The 16,026-nt window shown below is 33.9% G+C and overlaps 1 protein-coding gene across 1 annotated transcript in view; it reads right to left on the bottom strand.

Annotated features, from left to right (window-relative positions):
* Window positions 1–16,026, bottom strand: part of CCDC186 (coiled-coil domain containing 186) — a 60,635-nt gene that overhangs the window by 17,146 nt on the left and 27,463 nt on the right. The window contains 15 exon segments of the mRNA XM_043985547.1: window positions 2,777–2,849; window positions 2,851–2,967; window positions 3,706–3,800; window positions 3,803–3,854; window positions 3,856–3,894; window positions 3,896–3,963; window positions 4,149–4,278; window positions 5,117–5,218; window positions 5,399–5,497; window positions 6,430–6,534; window positions 8,993–9,112; window positions 10,798–11,010; window positions 12,686–12,814; window positions 14,210–14,257; window positions 14,259–14,337. Of these exon segments, the coding sequence (XP_043841482.1) occupies window positions 2,777–2,849; window positions 2,851–2,967; window positions 3,706–3,800; window positions 3,803–3,854; window positions 3,856–3,894; window positions 3,896–3,963; window positions 4,149–4,278; window positions 5,117–5,218; window positions 5,399–5,497; window positions 6,430–6,534; window positions 8,993–9,112; window positions 10,798–11,010; window positions 12,686–12,814; window positions 14,210–14,257; window positions 14,259–14,337 (1,469 nt within the window).

Here is a 16,026-nt window from a genome sequence, read left to right as displayed (position 1 = left end):
TAAGTTCATTCTTTCATCTTGTCTAGTCTTTTTCCCCTCTTTCTAAAATACTTTGAAAATACGAAAACTATGTCACCACCAGAACCTATTTCCTCTTTCATATTTGGAAGGTCCAGTGTTTCTTCTCAATCTGTGTGTGCCATTTTACCTTCCTTATATAGCATGTAGGTACCGGGATAGCTGGAATTCAAGTTTGGTGTTCCCATTATCAATCATGGGATTATATATATAACTGCAGAAATGGTGGTGTATCTGTTCCATTTTACAAGTTTGTTTGTTTTGCTTCCTCCAGTTTTATCTATAAATGTTGTCTGGATGATATTGCCTAGTTGGGCTCTGTAGAGCTCATTTTGCCCCTTCCTCTATTTTTCAATGTTTCACAAGGTGACTGACACTATTAATAATCTTCCATTATCCTCTTTATGTGTTTTTAAATGAACTTTAATGTTAAACTGATGGTTTCCTTGTCTATCACATCTCTCTGTCAGGAAGAGATCTTTGTTCTTCCCTAAGAGCTTTTGGGCTCTTGGCTTCTTCACTGTGATGATTTTCTTATCAATTAAGATCAATAAGAAGATAATTAGAATATATTTCTCATTTGTTTTTAGAGTCAACAGCTTATTTTAATGGGTTACATTAGAGTGGGAAAAGGGAGCCCACAGCAGTAAGATGGTTTCCCAATTTCCCTTTTGTATCTGAAAACTGCCACGATATATGCATCTCTAATATTTCATCAGTTTTCCTTACTTTGCAGGAGTTAGGGAAGTGATGGTGGGAAAGGTAAAATATTATCAGTTACCTGTACTTCCAGGGCTATGCTTCAGGATCTCTGAGCACTGAAAGCACTGTTATTTGTTATGCGGTTTGAAGGAGGAAAGGGAGAAAGGAAAGACTGATTCATTCCCACAGCTACCCTTGGAATTGTTCTTATAGGGACAAACTGAGAAACTTTCTCAGAGCCCAGAAGACTGCACATGTGTTTCATGGGGGTAGGGAGGAGAGAAGAAGAGAGAAAAGCTATGTATCAAACAAAGAACAAAGGTATCAGTGTTTGTTCTTGGCCTGTATTTCTGATTTAATTCTTAATTCTCCTGAGCCATCTTTGGAACCTAAAATAGATTATAGTTACAATAAAAAGTGAATATCATTCAGGGCTCTTCCAGGCTTTCCTCAACATCCTCCCCTATGAGCCCATTCACAGTTTAGTCACAAGAAAACCTGTCACATTCTTCTAAGGATTTCTCTATTTCTTAATCATTTGCAATGGATGCTAGTACATAAGCCAAAAACTATCTTCATCAAGGCTTTCTCTGTATCTTCTTGAGGATCACAAAACAGATAATCAATGTTCTCATGAGATTAAGTTTCTTGTTGTGCTTGGATACTCTCTTCTACTTAACTAGAACTTCTCTATGTTCTTTTGGTTTCATTTATGTGTTGTATGGTTCATTTCCACAAGGATCCTATACTTGAAGTAACAACATTTAATATTTGTAAGAGCCTAAACTCTAAAATTCAGCACCTTCTACCTACTTTTCCACTCACTGTGCCACAGAAAACAGTAGAAGAGGGAACATATCATTAAGACCCCTTTGTCTAGTCCCTCATTCCCAAGGTCACAGAATCATGATCAATCTGGCCAACCTAGTTGATGAACCTTTCATATTTCATGAGTCCTGAGAATAGAGACAATTTGTTACCAGGACTGCACTGAGAGCCTTTTCAACTTGATGGAATTGTCCACAGAATGTACTGGCATGGTCTTGAAGAATGTAGGGTCATGTAAACTAAAATGAAGCAATGACCTGGTAGGTTTTTGAATGTTTTTTTTTGCTAGCAAATAATTCTAACTGGTTACAAATTTCATCTTGTTTTAGATAGTATGAACTTGGTGATAAAATATATCTTTCGCTTGGGACCAGTCTAGCTAAAATCAGAGAAATTCATCACTTGAACGCTGGCCACCAGATGATATAGCAAATTTTTTGGCCATAGCAGTCTCAGTATTTTATACTTGATTCAGAGAAGAATTATTATTTCCCCCTACCCACTGTAGAAGAACCCACACCCCAAAACATAGTCCTCAAAGTACTAAAAAATATTCAATACAAATAGAGGCAACAGTATACTATATTGGAAAGAGTAAGACAGAGCTGAGATGCAGCATTTTTAAATTCTGACTCTCTTAACTAGTAACATGGCTCTAAGCAGTTCCGTATTATACAAAATGAGGTTAGACTAGACAATTGTGAAGGTCCTTCCCAGCTCCTAAAATGCTGGGCTTCTATTAATAAATGCTTTGTGGGACATAACCCATATAGGAATAATCCTGGAACTGGGAGAGAAATGGCTATCAAATCAATTTGATAACAGCAAATGAAAAAACAAACTCCAAATAAGAGAATATAACTTTTTGTAGAGTGGCAGCATGATATAGTACATAGAGTTGAAGTTGGGAGTTAAGAATAGCCTGGGTTTAGGTCTTACCTTTGACACATACTGAATTTGTTTGGTACTCTGGGTGTGTAACTTCACAGTGACCCAGGCAACTCTCTTTAGAATTCCAAGTAGCAAAAAAGGATGCTATTATGTGATAGAAGTGGTTCTTCACAAGCCACTCCCTAAATTAATGAAAGCAAGAGTCTAGCCCTTGCTATCTCCTAAACAGTTTTATAATAGAAAGTTTTAGAACCTTCCATAAAAAGAGTTGATTTTCATAAAACCTTCATATAATAAATCAATACACACAAAAAAATTGACATGGAAGAAGCTCAACCTTGCTGAAGTTGTTTGGTGAGATCCTTGAGATTTGAAGCATGTTTACGTCTTTGGGTAACTAGTTCCTCTTTTCAGTTCTTCTACTTGAGTATTTAATGCTTTTAATTCTATTTGTCTAGAAGTCAGTTCAGCTTGCAAAGCTTGGCTTTCATTCTTTCGAAGTTCTTCTTCTTTTAATAACCTACTTTCCTGAATATAAAGCAAGGGTTAAAATGAAAATGATCACTTAACATATCTCTATTACTAGTGGTGTTAATGGGTTTTTCACCGTTTTAAAACAAAAAACTACTTGAGAATTGAAGCTTTTTCTTCTACCATTTTTCATTCTTTACCATGTCTAATATAATGGTATGCACAAGTAACTTCAAAGAGTTTGGAGGTTTTAATTATTTTAAAAGAAACAACTCATAAAACAGTTTCAAGTGCTATGAAATATCAGATTTTAAATAACATAAATCATATAATAAATCTTGACAGGACTAAGATATCTTAATTTTCTTTTCTATAAAAAAAATGGTACATTCCCTCCAAACCAGTGTGGTTTTGAAAGAAGTCAAGAGTAGGGAGCAACGGGGGACACTAGGTGGTGCAGTGGATAAAGCACTGGCCCTGGATTCAGGAGGACCTGAGTTCAAATCTGACCTCAGACACTTGACACTTACTAGCTGTGTGACCTTGGGCAAGCCACTTAACTGCAATTGCCTCACGCACCCCCCCCCCAAAAGAAGTCAAGAATAATAAATAAATGGATAAACTGATAAATAAAGAGGTAGTGTGAATATACTTTTAGATCACATAATAGCTCAAAATGAATGGCAAGTGTATAATCTCACTGGATCTTAAAACAGAATCTTAATGCTAACTTATCAACCCCTTTTCTGTTCTCTATTATCTTGATTTTAAAATTAACTTTATATTTATACTTACCAAATCAGTATTAGTCTGTCTCATGTGTTCACAATGGCTCTGTAACTGACTTTCACTACAGGAGAGTTTATCAAAATTGTGACTGTAAAGAATTACATTTCAGATTGAAGTTGGGCATTCTTACTAGTTAATTTTTCTGTAAATAACAAACAGCTCAGATTCTCTTTTTCTACTGCCTTCAATGTCTTTTTTGCAGGTCATTTATCAAAGAATTCAGACTCCCTACTTCTTCGGATACGTTTTCAATTTCTTGTTTACCTCTAAAAAAAAAAAAGGATAGCACCATTAATGAAAAAAAGTACAAAAACTGCTAAAAGTCACTGTTGGTATTATAATGCTCTTTCACACATAATTCATTTCTATTCAGTAATTAATTTTTAAATATTTCCTCCAAAGGGAAAATAAATCTAATAACAAGTATAAATGAAAGTTTCTAATAATACCTTTGATGCTGTGTCCTGTAACTGCTCTACAATTTTTAACTTTATCCAATAAATTTTGAATTTCAGCTTTTTGGCGATTAATAATCTCTTTATATTTGGATAATTCATCTTCTGTTCTTACCGTTCATTTCTAGACACTTCACTGCCAAAATAAGCTATATAGATAATATTCCTTTGTTTCTTATAAAATAGTCATGTGTAGTGACTATATATAATATTCTAGAAATACTCTTATGGCACTGTGGTATAGCTGTGAAAAAGGAAAACAAGAGGAGGAGAGATCAGGATTCTAGTTCCATTTCTATCACAATTACTAACTATATGGTTTTTTAGACAAATCACTTAATCCCTAATTGTTTCCTCATCTCTAAAACAAGCCCTATTCAAAGTGCTATATAGATCCAAAACATAATATTTTGAAAGGGTAGATTAATTTTGAAAAGCATAATAGCATTAACAATGTAGTTCACAAATAAATGGAATGTACAGAGAGGAAAGGTGAAATTATTTTTTAAAAGGCGGTATACAGATAATATATACTGGATTTGCTGGATTGTTAGAAATTAAAATGGCATTAACATACCCAGAGCAATTATAGGAAAGGGTCTTTCTAGTCTTAATGGTAATTTTTTTTCCTACAACTGTTAAGGGCTCAGCTACCTTGCCAGTTGACTGGCTGTCTAGGCTTTCCAGGTCCAATGCCAAAAACCAAATCATTAATATTATATATTGTCTTAAATGGGTTTGAAATGGATAATATTCGAAAACACACTAAAGGTAAAACACTCGAAAAAAGCACAGAACCAGATTGTATTTCATTATTCAAGAAACTTCTATTCTGCCATATAATTATGTCTCCCCAATTTCTAACCCCTCTTCCAACCCTACTCCTTAAACAATCAAACAAACAAACAAGATTCAGGGTCAAAATTTAAAGTGTTACTTTATTCTCTCTTTGGCCCAATGACAACTAATGCAATTACCTTTGTTCTTAGTGTTCGTAGCTCATCCATACCCTCCTTAAATGTCCTCTTCAAATCTTCTAGTTCTTTTATTTTGGCATGATGCATCTTGTAAAATTTTAAAAAGGAGATCACAATATAATGTTATCAATCATGAATCAACGAACTTGCCCCCAAACACTTTGCCTGCTCTTTGTAGTGGGCAGGAACCATACTTGCAAAGGAAGCTGTCCTGACTTTCTGCTTTTGTTATTTGGTAGAAGGTATGTACAGAACATAAGTATTCACCTCTAGCTGATCAGATTTTTCCTGCATTTGTTTTTCTAGTTCTCCTTTTGTGACTTTGAGCTTTGCATCTAGCTCATTTGATTTAATTTCTTCTGACTCCTGGTGGAAGAGAATGAAAAGAAAAAAACAATAATTTAATTTTTTGGTTTCACACTTTCCAAAGTATAAAAAACATTGCCATTATATTTTGTTATCTATTAAATCCTTTAACCAATGGTCTACTTTAATATAGGTAAAAATACACTGTAAAATTTAACTAACATAGAGGCTATTCTACAAGATAGCAGTAAGTGGAATTTTTATAGAATTTCAAGTTTATATACACGTTACAGACATCTCACTGGATCTTTGTAACAACTCTGTGAATTAGGTGTTATCATTCCTATTTTACTGATAAGTAAACTAAGTCTGAAAGAGGTTAAAGTGACTTGCCTAGTGTCAACAGAGCTACATAAGAGGTTAGAAGATTGAAAACCCCAGATCTCTGCTTCCAAGTCCAATGCTCTTGCCACTCTACCATGCTGCTCATACCATTACATGGTAATATTTCAGATCAGCACTGAAACATTTGTATGAAATTTTTAGATTTATTAAAAAAAACTTTTTAAAGAATTTTGTACATCCTTCACTATGAGTTTTTCCTCTAATATCTGGTAGTGTTCATAGCTAAAGTTTTCTTTTTCTAAGAATCTTCTGAAGTGTGACTTCATATCCTAAGTACAGTAATATAAAGAACAGCCTATTTTATTGCAAAGTGCCTGCAGAAATACATTCAATATGCAAAATATAAGCACAGAAAGCTTTAAAACAAAAAAGAGAATACTGTTAATTTCCTTTATTTGGCTAGTTAAAAAGTAATGCTTGTGGCATCTAGGTGGTGCACTGGATTTAGCACCAGCCCTGGATTCAGGAGGACCTGTGTTAAAAGCTGGCCTCAGACACTTGACACTTACTAGCTGTATGACCCTGGTCAAGTCACAACCCTCACTGCCCCACAAAAACAAAAAAACAAAACAAAAAGTAATGCTTACTTGATATGCTTTGATCATTTCTTGACAATTTTTCCGTATTTGATCTGCCTCTTCTTTGGCCTGAGTTAATTTTATTGTTGTTTCTTTTAGTTTATCTTTGGTTTCCTGAAATGGAAAAAGGCAAAAAAAACCCCAAAACAACAAAAACAAAAACAAAAAAATGCTAATAAAGTGAACTGAAAAGCACTCAATGAGAAGTTAGTAGACATATTTTAGCCCAGCCAGGTTCTGCCATATCTTCTATTAACTTTGTGACCCTAGGAAAGTCAATTGACCTGCCTGGGTATCTATCTTCTTGTCTGGGGGGGAGGGTGTTTTTTTTGGTGGATCAGATAATCTTTAAACCCCATCCACTTCCAATATTATATTATTCTAATGTTTAATTTCACCAAATCTTAATTAAAATAAGATGAATATATACTCAAAAGTTAATTTGTGAATTATACCATTCATTTAAGAGCTATGTCCTTAATTTTAAGCTTTTGAAATGTGATGGCTAAGTGTAATCTAAAATAAAATAATAAAGTTCATAAATGAAACACTGTATTTTTACTTCAAAATGCACACCGAAAACCACTTTTTAATCATAAAATTGTTGCCAAGATTTAAGTGGTCAAAGTTCAATAACCATTCTCCTGATTCATAAAGATCTAGTCAGAAAATGGATATGTTATGTACCAAATGCATTTGCAGTCAAAATATCCATTTGAAATTTTGCATAAAATACTAAGAAACTGAACCTATTAATCCAACTGCTTTAAACAGTTTTCTTTTCACTGACCAACATTACTGATGTTTATCAGGTTCTGACATCTGATTGTAAGTTAGAATCATAGTGTCTTTGATAATTTTATAATAAATCTGAAGATTTATTGAAGTCATTTTTAAAACTTGTCTTTAATATTAAAGAGAAAACATTTAAAGTTTAAGGTTAATTTTTTTTTATTCGCAATCATGTTGAATGGAATGTAGTATCTGGATAATTTAATATGAAAAAAAAAAAATCTCCAAATAAATAGCTTCCCTTAAACACACATAGCTAATTATTATAGTATGTTCGATATGCCATTACATCAAGTTTTCAACATTATCACCCATTACAGTGGTACCTCAACACTCACTGAATTCAGTATCAGACACATTTCAACGAGAAAAAGATGATTCAGCACTTGATGCTTGCTTAGGACTTGCTAAAACGTGCATGAGTCAAGACACCACCCTGCATCCCATCTCTCCAGATGAAACAAAGACTGACGAGTTAGTCTCACAGCTCACATTCAGTGCAAACCCCCACATTTCACCATGTGTTTTCTTATGCTTTTTTTTAAATTTCAAACTTATCTTTTTTTGTTGTTGTTCTTATAAGTCATCATGACTATATAAGGGACTATATAGAGAGTGAGGGCTTTATTCCCCAAGAAGTTTTCAATTGTGACGAGACTCGTTTATTTTAGAAGAAAATGCCTAACAAAACCTACATCACTCAGGGCACAAGCTGATGAAGGACAGGCTAACTCTGTTGTTGTGTGGGAATTTAAAACATAAGCCTTTACTAGTCTATCACAATGAAAACCCCTGAGTTTTCAAGAGAAAAAAATGCAACAAAAAGCAAGCGTAACATAAGAGTGGCAACAGCAATGCCTGTAACCAGGTAATTCTTCATGAAGTGTTGGCCCCAGCGTACAAAAATATTTGCATGAAAAAGAACTGCCTCTGAGGACTCTGTTAATAAAGGACATTGCTCCTGCTCACTCTCCAGGCTTGAAGGCTGTCTGGCTAGAGGAGTTTAATTTTATAACTATAAAGTTCTTGACTCCTAACACAACTCTTCTGCTCCAGCCCATGGACCAGCAGGTCATCTCAAACTCTAAAATACTGTATACTAACACCTTCTTCCAGAGGTGCTTTGAGGTGACCTTGGATACTGAATAGACACTGAGAAAGTTCTGGAAGGACTATTTCAATATCCTCTACTGTGTCACTCTGACAGGTAAGGCCTGGCATGCAGTCTCTTACAAAACCATGAACTCTGCCTGGAGGAAACTGTGGCCAGAAACTGTAATTCTGAGGTACTTTGAAGGCTTTGAAGCTGAACCTAGCCCAAGAGTGGAGGACACTGTGTCTCTAGGCAAGTCCATGAGCCTCGAGGTCAGTGACAAAAAATTGAAGAACTAGTGCAGGAGGACAGAGAAGAGCTCAGCACTGAGGAGCTGCAGGAACTTCAAAGGGAGTAGCAACAGATAATGGCTGAGGAACTTTCTTCAGGTGAGGAGGAGGGAAGGAAGGAAGCCCCTATTGCCCTGCAAAAGAAATATGTCCTAAATGGGCTGACTTGGAAAATTTTAAATTTTATTTCATCTACTTATTATTTTTTATTTACATGTCTAGTTTTAAGGTTTTCAATTTACATTACTCCTTATGGGAGAAATTCGTTTGGTACTCATCATTTTCGTCACTCATAGTGTCTTCTGGAACTAATCAACGATGAGTACTGAGGTACCACTGTACTTTATTTGAGGGCAAAACATATTAGGCTACTATTCCACCATATTATTATACTAACCTTGTGTGAATCCATTTCCGTTTTTAATTTGTTTTGTGCCCACTTTACTTTGATGACGTGAGAGTTGATATCTTCCTTTAATTTCTCAATTTCTCTGCCCATTCTAGTGGCATCACTTTCCTAAATATAATGCTATTAATTCATGTTTTCATTTTTCTATTTAAGGCAATCAATTACTATATTTTACATACATATAAAGATTAACCATAGGAAGGTTCCTAGAGTAACTACTCTGAGTTAGTTATCCTAAGTCAGGTTTTCCTCCTCTTTGGGGTGTCATGGATCCTTTAGGCAGTCTAGTAAAGCCTGTGGAATCCTTCTTGAAATACGTTTTTAAATGCATAAAATATAAATGACCAACTATATTATGATATAGTTTTAATTTTTTTTTTAAAGTTCATGGACCTTACATCAAGAATCCCTGCTCTAACTTGTGAGTAAATAGCAAGGTAAAGTTGAAATCTTCCAATGAACTTTAATGAATTTAGTGGTCAAAATGAAATCAGGAGGGAAAAAAAACCAATGATACTATTTAAGCCCATTGTTTATAATGAAAAGTTATTAAAATGAAACAATGAAATAAGTGAGATGATAACTCTTAGTTGAGAAATCCTCAGATTCTACCATATATTCTTTTACTAATTCTTTTAAAAATACAAATTCCTTTAGCTGTTTCATAAAGCTTAATCATTTTTGTTGCCTAATCCGGACTCTAATATCTCCTAAAAATTCAGTCTAAATTTTCTTTATATATTAAAATAAAATTCTACTTCCACTTTGACATCCCATAAAGAAGTTGCCCCTGGGTTCTAGAAAGCTGTAAGTGGACTGTTATGTCTACATAGTTTTTAAAAAGCTGAAGAATGGGTTTTAAGTATGGACTCACTCCATGAACAAGTTTTGTCACGTAACGGGCAGGATACCTAAGTTTAAAAAGGATGATGACTAGAAGTTGACCACAAAGAGACAAATGTTTTTTGGCAACAACAATTCATAAAACTACCTGCAAAAATAATGTTGAGAGTACAATCTCAGTTTTCTTTAAGTATGGAGAATTATAAAAACAACTTAAAGATCAACCCACAAGAGGGCAGCAAAATTTCTAATTAGAAAAATAGGGTGACATTTAAATTTAATCTACCATTTGTGTTGAAGAATGTGCATATCACATCTTTCTATATTTTTCCAATGATAAAACATTAAAATGAAGAAAAAGAGAAAAAAACCATTAAAATGATATATGAAATATCATAATAATTACTGCCTGGATAGGAACAATCTTCTTGTTAGTCCTGGCTATGAAAGTGCATTGGTATAAAATGAGGCCCATACTTTGGCATATCAGTAATGAAATCCTTTTCTAAGGCATCCAAGAATTAACAAAATGCTGAATATGTCTAAAATGAGCTATAGTGAGACTGTAGTCTAATTATATTTCAAATTTTTAAAGTAAGTCACATATTAATATTATTTATATTCCTACAAGCAATCAAATTGGAAACTTTACCTTGGAATACAAATGAAAATTCACAACATTAGTATTTATAGGGTGAAAAAAGTCTCTAAGGAAGAAACAGTTACTCCCTGGTTAAAATTTATCAGTATTTCATACTTTCATATCAAATTACTATGGGCAAGATTAGAATGCTAGCTTAGAAAAGATACAAATTTGGGGGAAAGGCTGATAGAAAAACACATCAAGTTTTTTTAAAACTGCTTGTTAAGCTTTGATTATATGACTAATAATTACATAAGGGCAGAAAATAGCAAAGTTCTTATCTAATGTACAAAAAACCCCACTCTACCTTTGTTTCATAGAGCTGGTGTAGTCTTCCTTTTTCTTGAGAAAGCTGTTTAACTTTGTTAACATGTTTTTCAATTTCTTTATTTGCATCTCTGAGTTTTCTCTCAAGTCCCTCCTTTTCTTTTCTAAGATCTAAAGATTCCTTTTCACCTCTGACGTACTTCATCACCATTGTTTCTTTTTCTTGGCGGGCCTCTTCACATTTCTTGTTTGCCTTTATTTTAATATTATTTTGAATTAAAAAGTAGTTTCACATTAGACATTTTCATTTATCTTTTATTTACTAACATAGGTATAAAAACACAGCTAAATATTCTGAATTATACCAAAGTTTTTACCTTACCATAAATCCTAAAAACTCTAACACTATATAGCTACCTATTTTACCATTACACTGCCAAAATAATGTTAAATTTTTTGGTATGCCATTATTCCCAACATTCCTGATATGAAGATATTTATACAGCAAGTGACTTAAATGGCCTTTTCAACAGAAAATATTGATATTATGTTTTCTGCCTTTGCCATTCCCAGTACCTTTACCTGAATAGCTTTGCAATTTGTTATTCTTTAAATTTTTATTAATATCTTTTGTTTTTATATTCCCTTCATTTCCAAATTAATCCTTCCCTCCTCCCAAACCCAGAGAACCATTTCCTGTAAGAGATTTAAAAAGAGAAAAAAATAGCAGTTTAGGAGAAGTAGCATTATCAGCCAACTTTGAGAATATATGCAATGGTCCATACTCCTTGTCCCCTACCCTCCACAAAGGAGAGGGCAGGCACGTTTTTTCATTTTTCTTTAGTTCAGCAATCTATTTATAGAAGTACTTGTATGCTTGAAATGCAGCTTCTAACACTTACTGCCTGTATGACTGAACAATTCCCTAGGACCTGAATCAGGGTCCTGGGAGGAAGGAAGGATTAATTTGGAAATGATGGGAATCCCTTTACAAGCTATGTGGAGGACAGAATGGAATCAGGAGAAAATAAACATAAGAACGCCAGTTGTAAGGCTGTTGCAACAAGCCACAAAATAAGTCGATATATGAAAAAAAGTGGTGCTGTTGAAGAAGAGGTTGAATATGAGGTAGAAGGTAGAAGTGGCAAAATCTGGTAACTAATCGGAGATATATTTAGGAAGGAAGAGGGAGCAGTCAGGGATAACACTACATTTAGGAACCTGAGACTGAAAAAATGATGGTATCTTTGATGGAAATAGTAATAAGTTTGATAGGCAGGTCTGCTGTATTTTGAACATGTGGAATTTGAGATAAGCATAATAAAGTTATTCTTTAGGTTTCTATTCGCTTACACTATCACCAAAAAGTGTGTAGTTTTATCTATGGTATGCCTCAAATCCAATGGTAAATAAAAACACCAAATTTTCAAAAATGAAGTATTAGGTTACTATCATCTTTTTTGTTTGTTTGGGTTTGTTTTTGTTTTTGTTTTTTGGTGGGGCAATGAGGGTTAAGTGACTTGACCAAGGTCACACAGCTAGTAAGTGTCAAGTGACAGGCCAGATTTGAACTCAGGTCCTCCTGACTCCAGGGCCAGTGCTCTATTCAATTTTTAAAGATATATTTCCAAAATGGAGCAGAATCAAAATAATATAAACAACTCTAGAACTAATATGCCAGATTAAGCTTCTCTTTAGAACAGTGTTCATCTGCATAAAGGAAACAGCATCCTCTAGGCTGGCTTCAAAAAAGAGTAATAAGTTTGACTGCACAAAACAAGTATTTAGTTAAATGTATCAATGATTTCTTTTAAAAAATTATTTTTCTTATGCACTACTGATACTCTCGTTCTAAAAGGGTTAATTTATGTAATAAGAAACATACTCACCAGGATATCAGATTTATATCAATAATGAAATAGAATTACCTGCTCCATTCGAAAAGCCATCTCTTTATGTAATTGCTGAATTGCATTTTTGGCTGCAGTATCTTGCGTTACAAGTTTTTCTTTGGAAATAATAATGTCTTTATTGAGTTCCTCTATTCTTGTTTCTAACTGTAAAGCAAATATTTCCACATTATTCTTGCATAAAGTTTTTTATAACTATCATATAGTTAAGCAAATGAATATGAAATGACATTGTACAGGAGGAACCAACTTAAATAGTCTAGATGTAAAAAATAAAATTAAAGCAATGTATGTAATGTTATTAGTTTGACCTTTCTGAATTTCAGTTTCTTCTATAAAATGGGGATATTGTAACTCATAGGGTATCATGAGACTCAAATGAGAATGTATTTAAAGCACTCTCTAAACCTCAAAGTATTATATAAATATCAGTCACCTTATGCAGTAAATGTTTAAAACCGTACTAATACTAAGAAATGTACAAATGTTTAAAAAAAGCTAACAAAAACTGCTACATCAGCTTTCTAGTTATAAGCATGATTTTCCAGAAGCTGACAAAAATAAGGTTACTTTAGTTTTTTCTTACAGGAAGTGGTTAAATTACCAGTGAATTCATTATAAAGGAACAGTCTGTTTCTTTCCCACTAGGCCAATGCAAAATTCCTAATCATTAACAGTGAGCTAACAAGAGAAATAAAAATTCAGCCTGTACATTAAAGTCTAGTTCTCATGGAACAAAATTAAAGTACAAGGAACACGCATCCCAGTAAATAAAAATCTAGTTAACTCCCACTTATATAAAAGTAGACTAACTACACCAGATTAGCAAAAATTAGTAGTTTTTCTTATCTATTCATATTTCCTTTTAAGATGCCAGGTTAGGAGGTTAAATAAAATAGAAAAGGAAAGATTTTGCTTAAGCTTCAAATATTTCATGTACTTCTGCCCTCTACCAAGACGGGGACAGGAAACAAGCATGGCAAGAACAATTTTGCCCAGTGTTGAGTAGCAAATAACAGGCAGCATAGGGAATAGTTGAACCAACACAGAAAAAAGTTCAGAAAGTCAACTACTCAATTCTGAGGTAGAGCTTCATCATTTCATTAGAAATATTACTTTTAAAAAATCCACCATGAAGTGTCAATTAGTGCATCATATTTTGTTATCACTACAAAAATACATTCCAAAATAGAAATGTCTAAATCAGTGCTTTTGGATCATTACCGTGCCTCAATGAGCAATGAGATTAGCAGGAGTTGATAACCAAATGACCTCTTATGCCCTTGTGTTTCTACAGCATCTAGCTAAGTATAGGTGGACCTCATTTGAGCAAAATGGGGAAAAACTCTGAATACAAATTCAGTTTTATTGTAAAGAAAAATGGGTGAGGGGGGAGCATGAGACTTGTTGATTCACTAAAAGGATTACTTCACATTACAAACTCCCCTCTGCATATTCAACATAAAAATCTTCTTACTATATATTGCATAAACTGAGGTATGCCTATAGCCTATGGCTTTAAGGCTATTTGTTGCCCTTTACCTGTTTAATTATGTTTATATGTTGTCTCTCTGTTTCTGTTCGTTTTTTTTAGTTCTTCTCTTAGGTTGTCTTTTTCTGAACAAATTTCTAAAATAAGTTCCTGATGCTTCTTGTTTTCTTTAATTAACCTAAACATAAAAAGGACAGAATAGAGAAAATATAAACCAAAAAGATAAAAAATTGCTGCAACGTACACATTTAAGGGGGGGGTGTAAATCTCTACATTATGATTACAGCAAAATTTCTATCTTTCAATCATGCTAATAACTATGCCCCATACCTCATTTGCAAAATGTGCTATGGCCATCATTATTTAACATTAATTAACATAAGCTTTGCAGAATGAATTTTATAAAAAGCAAATCAGGCAGGCTTGTTTAGTAGAGAGCTGAGTTGTTAATAATACTGTTATGATATAACCATACAAAAGAAACCATATCCCCATGAGTAAGCATCTAAACATTACTGGGAATGTTAATTGCATTCTTCATTTTCTTTCTGTGTTTTTGCTTAAAAATATGTATTGCTGAATAATATTCTATTATAGCTATATGACTATAATGTGAAAATGGTGAATATTGACATACAGACATGTCCATGTGCGATCCCTAGAGAGAGGAAAAACAAAAGTCAATATGGGTTTGTTTTCACAGAATACAAGCTCCTTAAGATCAGGATTCTTTTGTTTTTGTCTTTGTATCTATCCCCAGTGCCAAGGACAGAACCTTGTAATATAGAAGAAAAGTGGATCTATCATATTTGGTAACCTGAATCTTAAATTAAATAATTCTGCTGAAAAGCTCCTAATTGTAAGACTTTTAGAAGTTAAGTTCCAAATATCAATGACACGTGATCAGAACCACAGAATAAGTCAAGACCATTAACAGTTTACTTACTTATTTACTTAAAAACACACACACACACACAATTTGGAAGAGAAAAAAGCGGTTTGGATTTGGTTGTGTTTGTTTTTTTGTTTTTGTTTTTGTTTTTCAGAACAGTGCTTGAAGCTACTGTGGGGACCAATTTTTAATTGGGGAGTGTTAGCTAAGCGGCTTGCCGCAATATTGGGGCAAGGAAGGAGCCCAGCAGCCTCCCTCAAAACAGAACAGGATTTATTTTAACAAGAACTTAAAAAAAAAACACAACACAAACAGGATCAGTAGGATCAAGGGAAAGGAAATAAAATGGGGAAAGGGAAAATATACAACCTGAAAAAATACCACCAACCAGGAATCAGCTGAGAATACACAGCCCTGCTCCTGTCACCTTTCAGCTTCCAGCTAGAATGCCAGACAAAAAAAACCTCCCTTCTCCCAGCACCCCCACACAGTCCCCAGCCAATTGGATGGCCGCTCTGACAGTCACATGACTGCCCTCACTAGGTTTCCAATCATTATAATTTTGCCAGGCCCATGTAGGCGTTGGCGAGTGGTGATGATGTGAGGTGCCAGCGCCATGGAGATGGCTACGACCAGTGGGTGGAGTACCATGTGGTTTTCGGAGCCCCAGGCCAGTGCATACCAAGGCATAAAAACCTCAAATAACAATTAATTCTTTACACTACAAAATTTATCTGAATGATTAAGGACCTGATTTATACCAGAAAATATTGATGCAAAATAACCCTGGCTTAATTTAAGACAATTTTTAGGGGACTGAGATTTCTTAATGTTATTCATAATGAACACAATCAAATTTTATATACATCTTATATTACTTAAATATTTTTCATTTAGATTTAAGAAAATTGATGTCAATTCGATCAATGAAAGAAAACTAGCAATAAATTAGAGATTTTTCAATTTTAAGTTAAC

This window comes from Dromiciops gliroides, chromosome 2 (genome assembly GCF_019393635.1).
Source record: "Dromiciops gliroides isolate mDroGli1 chromosome 2, mDroGli1.pri, whole genome shotgun sequence".
In the NCBI taxonomy this organism is placed as follows: Eukaryota; Metazoa; Chordata; class Mammalia; order Microbiotheria; family Microbiotheriidae; genus Dromiciops; species Dromiciops gliroides.
This window is presented reverse-complemented; position numbering and strand designations above follow the sequence as displayed.